This window comes from Phalaenopsis equestris, unplaced genomic scaffold (assembly GCF_001263595.1).
Source record: "Phalaenopsis equestris unplaced genomic scaffold, ASM126359v1 Scaffold234231, whole genome shotgun sequence".
Classification (NCBI taxonomy): domain Eukaryota; kingdom Viridiplantae; phylum Streptophyta; class Magnoliopsida; order Asparagales; family Orchidaceae; genus Phalaenopsis; species Phalaenopsis equestris.
Window position 1 is genome coordinate 176,978 of NW_018252152.1, and position 11,755 is coordinate 188,732.

The following is an 11,755-nucleotide window of genomic DNA, read 5'->3' on the forward strand; positions in this document are numbered from 1 at the left end:
GCTTATTAGATATGTAAATACATGAGAATTGGGTTGTATGTATGTAAATCATCTTTTTTTTTTTTTGGTGCAGCATATGCTTATTGTTTTGATAGATGAGTCTTAAAATGCCCATTTCACCAAACAGTGCTATTTTTTTTTCTGTTTTGAAGGGATCCGAGGGCTAAATTTATGATAATTTGTATTGCTTGTGTTGTTGCTCCTTTTGATTAATGGTGTGCTATTGTTTTGCTTTTTTCCTCTTTGTTCTACTTTTTCGCAATCAGGAAAATATGAGCTCAAAGAATTCCGGGACATCCCGACGATTGCTCTGCCACTGTTGCCTTCAAACTTCCTTGCTGTCGTAACGGGTAACGGCGACCACACAACAAAGGGAGAAAGTTCCGTAGCTGCCCACAGAGCATCACAACATAGTGTCGCTTCTTTCGTTGAGCAGACAATTCAGAGAATTCCCCTGACGAAAACTATTCGGAGTGGAGAACATCCCTCGAGGAAAGTCTAGCACGGGAGTTACACCTTCAGAATGTTAAAAATAATATAATCATCTTGATAATCACTGTGACGTGAGCTGAATATTTATAAATCTGTATTATTTTTATTTGAACTTTTTTCTTAAAAGCATCAAATTTATGTCTTATGGAATTGGCTAAAAATTGTAGATGTCTATTTTTTATATTTTTAACTTGTAAAGTGAATTTCTGCTTCTGTTTTATCATATATAAGACTGTCATTGTTCTGTTCCAAACAGTTTAACTAAACAGGGGCATAATTGTCATTTTTTAAGAAACAGTTACCCCACAACTGTTTTCACACAACTGTAACAAACAACCAGTCAGCTTCCCCGCAGTCACAACAACTTCCTGAGGCGGCGCAGCTGCAGCTGAAAAGTTGAAAAGCTGCAGCTGCGCCAAACATACTCTTAGTTTTACATGATCATTTTTATATTAGTATGAAATATTAGGCAACCTAATTAAAAAAAATCTAATTATATGATCTTTTTTTCTATTAGAAATATTTCTAATTTATTTACCCTAATCTATTATTCATAGAAAAGCCTAGAGCTAATTTTTATATGCAAAATTACAATCCTATTCCAGCCCTTTTTTTTCTCATGTCCACCTATTGATAGTAGAATAACTCCCCGTTAACACACGTGAACCCATGCACCACATAAATCACATTATATTTTATAGTTTGCTTGGTGCATGACTTTCTTTTCCGCATTATTTAGCACAACATAGAAAAGATGCAACATCAGCACCTACATGTTTCTAGTTTGTTGCACACTTAGGTGACAACATCTATGTTGTTGTAAAATACTGAAGTTTTAAGCCCAAAAAACAAATAAAAAAAAAGGAAAGAAAAAAAAAAAAAAGGAAGAGAATGAGCTCGATTCACACTATGTGGTTATCCTCATATACAACCTTTGTTTTCCACCGCCCTCCCTTTTTTTACAACCGAACCCAAAAAACAAATATAATTTGCACAAACATCATCTTTTACATAAAAGATCAATAAAGAACCAGCTCAATCAACCTCCATCACAATTACAAATCTACCCCCGCATTCCCATTTCTTGAAGCCTCGACTCCCAGTTATTTATCGTCCTCCAGAGCATCCGTTCGACTTCCCTGAGATTTCTTCAGCTTTGCCACAAGAATCCACATGTTCGCAAGATCGTTCTCCAAAAAGGCTTCCTTCTGTTTCAATTCCTCCATCTTTTTCTGCAGCTCTGTTTCTCTCTGCTCTTTCTCCATCAAAGCCGCCTCGAGCGCGAGCTCTCTCTCATGGCTAGAGTTAGAATCTCGCCTGCTGGTTGGTTCGTGGCGCTTAATGTGACCGTTACCCCTCGTGACTTTCATTCCATTGGTTGCTCGACGGTTGGAGGAATTCTTCAGAAGGGACAATTCATTGGCGAGCCCCTCATTGCGGTTCATTAGCTTAGTAACTTCTTCTGATAAAGCCTTCAGCTCCACACCTGCAGCTGAAGCGAGTCCCTTTGCATATTGGCTCTCCTCTGCTAGCTTCTGGTTTTGTGCTTCGAGTCGGCTTTTTGCTTCTGTGAGTTCGGAGATTTTGCCTTTCAGATCTTCAATTTCATGTTCCTGGTGGATTTGAATAGGGTCAGAGGGGAAGTAAAATCCTCGTTCGTTCATTTATTTTCCAACCGATGATTTATCAATCAATCCATTTTAACTTTATTGCTCGTTTATTTTAATATAAGCATTTCTGGAGTTTACTCACTTATTGATGATTTTCTTATTGCTCAATGCTCATATAGCACAGCCATTCTGTTGATAGCTTAGTTAGATTTATCTCCAAGTCTAAGAAATATTGTCTTATCACGGTTTTCTTTGAACAAGCACGCATTTTTAGTCATCCAACTATAGCTATAAAAGTAATGCCATTTTCTGTCTAAAAATCTTTTAATACAAATCCAAGGGCTTAAAACTTATAACAGGTACAATGTGATTCATTGTCGTTCGATGAAGCATGAGCCTCCTAACTTAAAAAATTAACAGATTTTAACTACTCACTCCAGAAAACACCTCACTCGGTAGATTAAAATTTTCGTTTTTTAACTTCAACCACCCTGATCCTGGTAAAAATTTTAAACCATTTTTTTTCATGAAGCAAATATTTTACTTCTAATTTTTTTCTTACTTCTATGATCTACACCCATAGACACAACTCTACATTGCATGGATAAAGTTTTTCCTGATCACCTTCCACTAATGTATGTTAAAATTAAAATGATATACATCGAAGCGGATGTGTAAACAAAATTTGTAACATTTAAGCGTAACATGTGGATGTGGAGACTAAACAACGCATCTAAGCAGCTGTATCAATACAAGAATATGCCTCGTCAGAACTGCTTGATTCTGAGGAAAACCATTCTAAACAGATCTTACAATTGCATGTACAGCAATACCAACTGTATTTTTTTAAAAAAATTTAATATGTACTGTACCTTAAATAGAAGGAAGATTTATCTGCACACCAACTCAATCCTTACGTATTTACATATCTAACACCTAAACTTCAATTTTTACATATATGCTGCCTTACCTATGCATGAAAGGTGTATTTCACTTTTTAAAACTAAAAATAGTAGTTTTGATGTGATATGAAACATATGGGTGGTATAAATGTAAACAATTAAAATTTAGGCATTAGATATGTAAATACATAAGAATTGGGTGGTATGTATTTAAATGCCCCTAAATAAAAACATATATAGGAGTACCTACCAGATGTGGTTGTTGCAGCTCAGAATTACTCTCTCTTAATGGCAGGCTTTCTTTTCTTCGTCGTAGCTCATGAAGGCTCATTACATTAATGCTATATTCTGCCGGATTGGAAGAAGAGGAACTCCTCTTATCAAGAGCTTCTGAAAGTTGCTGTCTTAGTGAAGTAAGCGTCTCCTGCAACTCTTCACATTCACAAATCTGGTACAAAGAGATCGTGAATTTGATGCTTGATTATCGTCTTAAGAAACCAGTAAGAAAATTTAGAAGAATGATATTCTATTTTATCTGACCTTTTGTTGTAACTGATCCTGGATTACTCGATTATCTGCAGTTTTTACCTGGAAGTAAAGATGATGATCTCTCTTAAGTCAGAAAGTAAATTAAGCTAAAGGATTTTGCTGCAAGAAGGTTCTCACCACTCGGCTTACAGCACGGGTGGAAAGCAACAAATGCCGCAACATAAAATTATAGCCACAGTTCAAGAACAAGAACAAATGCAGCAACATAAAATACCTATCACGTATAAGGATGTGCATTCTTTGAAATATATAAGGGAACAAATAAGACAAGAAATTGTTTCTCACCTCAAGTTCAAAGGTCTTTTCATTTAGTTGTTCTACAAGTGCAGCATAGGACTGAATGAAAAATAGAAGAGTTTATTAGTGATCTGGCTTATTTAAAATAAGGAGCGAGAAAATCAAATGCCAGCAATGGATCAGTTTACCGGTGAAAGGTCCAACTTTCTGTGGTTGTTTTTATTATCAGAAAGCAAGTCTGCAATGCGTTTCTCCAAAGCAAACATGTGCTGATTCTTTGCCTTTATCTCATCAGTAACCTTCCTTATCTCCACCTTGACATTCAACAAAGTATATTAATGACGACATACTCAAAAAAATTGATAAAAAAGGAATGTATAAGAGATCAGTAATTACTCGAATTTGTTCCTTCCTCGGGTTATTTGCTGCCTCATCTGAAAGTCGTTTAAGAACACTTGAACTGAGAGCAACCTCCCCAGCCAATATTTTTAGCTGTTCTCTCATTAGATCAACATGATCAATAGTGTTTGTGCTAGTGCTAGCCTGGCATATGTAAAGAAATTTAGTTAACAGTAAATTAAGAGGAATAGAAATATATAAATGATTAGTCAACAAAGAATAGTTTGGACAATCTAAATTATGGTCATGATGATAGATAAAGATGTCTTTGTCATAATTGTGCAGAATGGGAATTGCTAGAATTTATTTAGAGGCTTCGGAACATCTAGAAAACTAATACAAGAAAAATAGAAATGCAACGATACATCAGTAATAACATCCTTTATCATCATAGATCAAAACACAAGTTCACAATTCCATCCTCCTCACACATATAAAAAAGAAAAGTGAACTTCTAACACCAACAAATAAGGTCATCAAGAAAATAGGCATCTTCCTGATGCTACAGATTCCTAAGCAATGCTGCTAATTTCAATGTGATGTACTTTCGAAGAATTTACCTTCCCACCACACTAAGGTTTAAATGAAACAGGAAGACTTAATATTGAAACAAGACGCAGCCTTGTAAGGGATATGAAATTTCACGATAAGAAAATGATAAAGTATTGACAAGCAACAAGAATATTGACACACGGACATCACCGTCGAGAATTCGAGAATGGATAAAGGGAAAGAAGATGGAGAAGTGAACCAGGAGAAAACGCAAGATAATGAGACGCATGGGACCAGTGATGACATTGATGAGAAAACACCGATAGACAAAGTGAAAGGCCCGAACCTTTTTGAGAGGGCTAAGGAAGAGATTGAGGCGCTTGTAGAAGCTGTCCATCCAAAGAAAGAAAAGGACGATAAGAAAGAAAAATAGAAAAGTTGCTTGCTCCAAAAAGAAAGATGGCCTTCTTTTGTATGCTCGAAGGAATACATAATGCAGTTCTCATCAAAGTTTCCTTTTTCTGAGAATCGACTGGAAGGTTGCAAATTGATATGTATTTTACTTTTTTTTTTGTTCCAAAAATACACACACACACACACACGCACACATCAAGACGCAGCCTTGTAAGGGATATGAAATTCATGATAAGAAAATGAAAAAAGTATTGACAACAATTTGAAGGACAAGCAACAAGAATATATATATATATATATATATAAACAAAATTAAGCAATTTACTTTAGGTATAGTACCCGGCTTCAGGTCATTGCAATAAACATTTTTTTAAATAAATATGTATACGCAGAAACCAAGACCTCAGGCATTATGTAAGTAAGAGAAATCATCAGGGAACATTATCATAAACTAATGCAAATGAAAGTTGAAGACCAAATAAAAATTTCCAGTCCGCCAACATATTTCAAATCTCCAATCAGAGAAAGTTCTATTTGTTTCTAGATCTTGTTTTTATTGATCAGTTTATAAGCCTTTTTAATCAAAGAAAAATTGGATGATTTCTGCTAAAGCAAAATCATGAATCCACGGCAACACATTTCCAGAGTAACTCAGCAATCCATAGACAAGAGCTTGGCGCCAAGAACAATCCACAATCCATGGACAGCAATTTTCAATTTACAACAATCTAGCAATATGTGAGATGCGGAAAGGACGAGCTCCCGTGAATGAACGGGGATGCGGGAAGTCACGCAATGGGAAGGGGCTCCCCATTCGTACCTTGATAGAACCGGTCCAACGTTTTTTCGACGATGATGAGTTAGCCGGTTTTCTTGGGCCACTCCTAATTATCTATTACTATATATTTGTTTTTCGTGATTTAGGTTTTTAGTTTTTCGTGTTTCTGTTCAGGGCAGCTGTCGGTGTCCCGATGTCTCGCTTTTAGGCCTGTATCCTAAGGCAAGTTGTGCTCCAACTATAGCTCGTCTAAGGTGGTGACCTTCTTCTAAGGGTCAAGTGGTGCTCTCGCTATAGCTCGTTCCCGAGGGAGTATTTATCCTTGACCTTTCCTTCCATACACCCCTCACTTCTCTGCCACACCTTGTTCCTCGCTGCAGCCACAAGATAGTTGCTGCCGCCGTTCTTTCCTGCAGTTCACTTTCTAGCCACCTCCACAATCCTTGCCGTCCTTCCGAATCAGCCGCCAGCCCTCTCTCTTGCTGTTTTTGACAATCCACAGCCTTCTAGCCACCCCATAACTGATACCAACACTGTTCCAACCCTCCATCCTTGCTGTCCTAGCTCTCCCGACCCTCCACTGTTGCTGCCGCTGCCCTCCACACCTCCCTTACTGTTTTCCTGTTGCCCAGTCACCTCAAACAGCAAACAACCGCTGTTTGGAAAGTTGACCCTTGCTGCCTGTTGTTTCAGTCACCCATAATCGCTGCCGCTCCTCATCCACAACCCATAAACCACTTCCCTGCAATGTCACCATCTCGCTGAGCCTCCTCCGTCACCACCATCACCCAAAATCCGCCCTAAAACGAGTTTGTGTGTCGTGTGTGTTGTTTTTCTCTTCAAGTGTGTTTGATTGTAACCGCCTATTTGCTTCCAACAATAATATTTGTTTTTTCAAAAGTGATTTGAGTTAACTCCGATATCATTTGGTATCAGAGCTAGCCTAACCCTGATCCTATCATAAATTTTCAAGTATCCGCCATACCCAAGCCCACCCCAACCAAAAAAATTCCCTTTCTTTTTCAGTCAAACCATCCTATACCTTACATCACCCCTACCTACACCACAAACACTAACCATGCCACCATCGAGACAAGTGTCAGGCGCCTATCATGAGTTTATCATGGAAGAAATATAATAACTTCCCCAAATTCTACAATGACTCGATGGAGTTGAGGAAAAAAAGACTATGTAGAGGAGTCACCCGAACTCCATTTAATTATAAAGATAAAGTCAACGTCAGAGGATAAAGAGGTAAAGTGTATGGTAGATTTTAGAGATGAAGAGCATCTACCCCGAAGAATTGAGCTGAAATATTTGAGAAGCCATTATTTTGGGATTTCATTGGATTGCCACATTTGATGGTCACTTAGATTTGGAGGATTTCATCGAGTGGCTTCAAATATGGAAATTTTTTTAGTACTTGGAAGTCCCGCTAGATGGAATGATGAAACTAGTCGCTGACAAGTTAAAGAAGAGTGCATTGTTTTGGTGGAAAAAAATTGAAGCACCTAAACCAATGTGAGGGAAAAGATAAAATCACTACTCGGTCTCACATGAAATGGGAGATGCAACGCAAATATCTATTAGTTCATTACGGAAAGGATGTGCAAACCCTAACTTTAAAAGTAGAAAGAAAATTATCGAAAGACTACTGCATCTTACAGACAGTTCAACCACAGGATGTTACAACAGGAGTACAGTTAGAGGAACACCCAAGACGATCATGCCTGAGGAGACGCAATGTTAGAGTGGAGAAAATGTGAAACCAAACAGCATTCCCAAATCCTTCTCAGCTAGGAGAACAAGTGGAACCAATCAGAAACGGATAGTAGTTTCCATCTAAACAATCCAACAATCGATGGATAACAACTATAACAATCCAATGATTTGTGGAAAACACTCCATTTATTTTGTGTGGTTAATTCCAGATTCCAAAATTAAACAATGGCTTTAGGATTTTATTTCTTTTTTTTTATGTTATTTTATTAACTATTTATGTACATCTACTCACTCTTATTTTTCACATAGTATAAAAAAATAAAATTCATTCGTATATCTCTCAAATTTTACTCCTCTCTCTCTCTCTCTCTCTCTCTCTCTTCCCTGTCTAAGTTTGAGATATCAGGGGTTCTATACTACCTATGAGGTCAACAAGTCCTTTAATATGGAGTTCCTTCTCCAAATCAACTGGTCCTTCATCAATATTAGAAGTAAGTTTCGTCCAACAAGAGTGACAAAATCATATACGGAGGATCCCTTGAAAAGAAGACGGTGGCAACTTCCATGAACATCTACTCGTCAAAAAGCTGAAAACTCCAAGTTAGGAACTACACCTCAAAATAAAAAATTCAAATCCAAAACATGAAAAATTCATGATGAAATATTGGATTCATAATTTCTAAAGAGAACACAACAATGATGGATCACAGTAATTCTTTACTTCCTCTTGTAGCCATCTGGATAGCAAACCAAAAACAATCAATTGTTCTCACAACAAAAGCATATTACAAAACATCATCGGAATATGCTTGGTTTTTCAGAAAAATAAATTCTTAGATGCCCACATTGTTGATAAGAAGAAAATTATTACGTAAACTCAGAGAGTGTTAGATCACATGATAAGAGAAAAAACCCCTTTCACAATTACAACACATGCCATGCAAATTATAATGCTTGAATTGCAAATGTCACCGTCAAAAGTGCTCAAATTGGTTTCTACCATTCTCTCAAAAATTTTCTTGCTAATTTCTCATCTAAGCAGTGTCTCTTTAAGGGCTTGAACTCAAAGAAGATGATTGACAATGCTTTAATGCTTGAATTATCTGTGATTGTTCATAACTCTTAATTTTTGAAAAATGATCTCAAGTACGAGCTCAAATGAAAGGCTGTGTGTCTACCAAAACCCTTCAAATTTTAAAGATACTCAAATAATGATCGTAAAGTATTGCTTGGTTTTTCAAAAAAATGAATTCTTAGATGCCCTCATTGTTGATAAGAAGAAAATTATTATGTAGACTCGAAGAGCGTTAGATAACATGATAAGAGAAGAAAAATCCTTTCACAATTACAACACATGCCATGCAAATTATAACCTAAATTGCAAATATAACTGTCAAAAGTGCTCAAATTGGTTTCTGCCATTCTCTCAAAAGAATCAACACTTAAATTGTGCTTGTAATGCCTAACCTAGATTGCAGCTTTCAATCAATCAATAAACTCACTCGGAGCAAAAATTTTCTTGCTAATTTCTCATCTATGCAGTGTCTCTTTAAGGGATTGAACTCAAAGAAGGTGATTGACAATGCTTGAATTATCTGTGATTGTTCATAACTCTTGATTTTTGAAAAATGATCTCAAGCAAAGTAAGAGCTCGAATGAAAGGCTGTGTATCAACCAAAACCCTTCAAATTTTAAATATACTCGAATAATGATCCTAATGTATTGCTTTGCCATGATTGCTAAAGACATCCACACTCAATTCATTAAAAAAAAAAAAAAGAATCAGATGAATTTTAATTTTAAATTTGTCATTTGGCTAAACACTTGTAGTTCCTATCACATTCAAACTTACAAATTTTCAATTCACAAAAAGAATGTTCGAAGATTATATAAAGTTAAAATATCAATGAAGCTAAATGATTTATTTCCTTCATGAAAGTTAATACCCATTTTACTTGAATTTTCCTAAATAAAAAAGAATAAAAGCAAAAGAAACTTTTATCATTTTAACATTATGATCTATACTCAAATTCAATCCAAAATTGAAGTCCTACAAACTCATAATACTAATGAATACTCATAAGCCTTACAAAACTATCTCATGCATCAAGACATTACCCGCCAAAGCCCCTGCATTGACACACTTAAAATAAAGGATTGTTGAAAGCAAAAATAGACAGCTCTTAGTGGTGGCAGGATCACTAATCTTCTCCATAAATAACTTTACCGTAAGGCTATTCAAACAACTACATATCTCATTAATGGAATGTCTTCAAGAATACTTAAATTTTTCAAACCAACGTTCAAACTCTTTCTTATTTATTTCTTTATATCAAATCATTTCTTTGTTTTTCCGAAAATATCTGGATATTTAGTCATCATTCACATTCAGTTTTAACACCAGAGAAATCTAGAATCTAAATCTACCAAGGGTAACTTTTTTGGATACTCCTCGTACAAAGAAGTGTATTAATACTATTTCTCGTCACCAAAAAAGTTTAAAATTTCGTGAATATGAGCTTCTTTGAACACCAACCTTTTTACTCCAAACTAGAACAGGATTTTAAAGTTTGGAATTTATTTGATTATTCACCATCATCTCAAATGACACCCATAGACAATGAACATTTCTTATGACCCTCTCTTCAACCTTTTGAAGCCTCACCAGAACTGCAAACTCCCTCATCACATTTTTAACAGATCAAACGTACCGCAACCTCTCCAATTTCTCAAAAGTCATTATCATTGCCAATACACCACCCATCTATAAAGAATGAGTTTCTCGTCCATACTAGAATAAAAAAAACACCAAGAATGAGAGTAATCAATATATCTCCAGCACAACCAAGAATTCAAAACTAATTCACGGCTAATAAAGAATAAAATAATAACAATAAATCCAAATATATGATTCTGACCCTAAAAAAATGGATTTGGTCTTGCCAAAAATATATAATTTATGATTTCACAACTTATAAAAAGTTTTCATTTAAATGATGAGCTTTTTTCACTTCTCTTAATATCATACATATTCCAAATAATATTCATAAAGCTCATAAGAACCTCAAGTGAAACAAAGCTCTAGAAAAAAAAAATTGTTCTGTAAGAAATTTCTGAACTTCCACTAAGAATGAATTGTTTTAATGCATAGAGATTTTTACAATCAAGTATAAAGCAAATAGGAGGGTGGTTAAATTTAAGACCTAACGTCTTGCAAAAGGGTATACCCAATCATATAATATTGACAACAAAGAATTTTCACTTATTGCCAAACTAAATACATTTTGTGTTGTGCTCTCTCAAAATGAAATAGACTAGCCTCTAAATCAACTTGATAATAAAAAAACGCCTTTATTAATGGGGCTTTGAGGAAGTATACATGAAAATCCTACCTGGATTGAAAAATTAGAGGCATGCAAACTCATAAAAGTTCTATATGAATACAAAAAATTCTCCTCATGCAATGTTTGATTGATTCTCCAAATATGTCAAAAAGTGTGGTTATACATGGTGTTATTGATACCGCTCTAGGGCGTTTAGGAAGGGGATTTAACGGGAAAAATATTGAGTAGTGAGGGAATGAAGATATGGGCAGTTGGCGAGGTTTGGAATGGCTATGAGTTGTTTGGCAGCTGAAATCTGGTGGGAGACAGCAGGTTCAAAGTTGTTGGCGGCTGTCTCGGCTGCAAAAAGCGATCCAACGACAATTCAACCAGCTGCGGGGTGGTTGCACGGTGAACCAGATGGGATAAATGGCAGTTTCTTGCTGAAACAACAGCTTGAACGGCTGCTCGGCTAAAAATAAACAGGTCAGATGGTGATACGGCGATATCCTGGCGGTAAGAGGGTTCCATCACTTAGGGTCCGTTTGAGAGCGCTTATTGGAAGCGGAGGCGTTTTGAAAACACCGCCCTTCCGTTTGAAAATCACGTTCGCATGAGACGTTTTGAAAAAGCGCCGTTCTCTTATCGCGATTCCCTTAAGGGAGCGTAATCTGGCCAGGAGCTCCGTTCCGCGTATGCTTCTCGCGTTTAGGTTATTTTTCCCGTGCTGTCCTTCCCGTCTCTCCCCCTTGCCCTCGCCCTTCCCGTCTCGCCATTTCGGTCTCGACCTCGCCCGAAGCTTACGAGGCTGTGATCCGCGATATGAGGTATTTTTTT

General features: G+C 36.4%; 1 protein-coding gene across 1 annotated transcript in view; it reads right to left on the reverse strand.

The window, feature by feature from the left end:
- Positions 1 to 1,366: 1,366 nt before the first annotated feature.
- Positions 1,367 to 11,755, reverse strand: part of LOC110038874 (kinesin-like protein KIN-7D, chloroplastic) — a 160,284-nt gene continuing 149,895 nt past the window's right edge. The window contains exons 18-23 of the mRNA XM_020743794.1: positions 4,187 to 4,333; positions 3,979 to 4,104; positions 3,839 to 3,889; positions 3,545 to 3,592; positions 3,255 to 3,452; positions 1,367 to 2,105 (exon numbers count right to left, since the gene is read on the reverse strand). Coding sequence (XP_020599453.1) covers positions 1,596 to 2,105; positions 3,255 to 3,452; positions 3,545 to 3,592; positions 3,839 to 3,889; positions 3,979 to 4,104; positions 4,187 to 4,333 — 1,080 coding nt within the window. The 3' untranslated portion in view covers positions 1,367 to 1,595. The remainder of the gene's footprint in view (positions 2,106 to 3,254; positions 3,453 to 3,544; positions 3,593 to 3,838; positions 3,890 to 3,978; positions 4,105 to 4,186; positions 4,334 to 11,755) is intronic.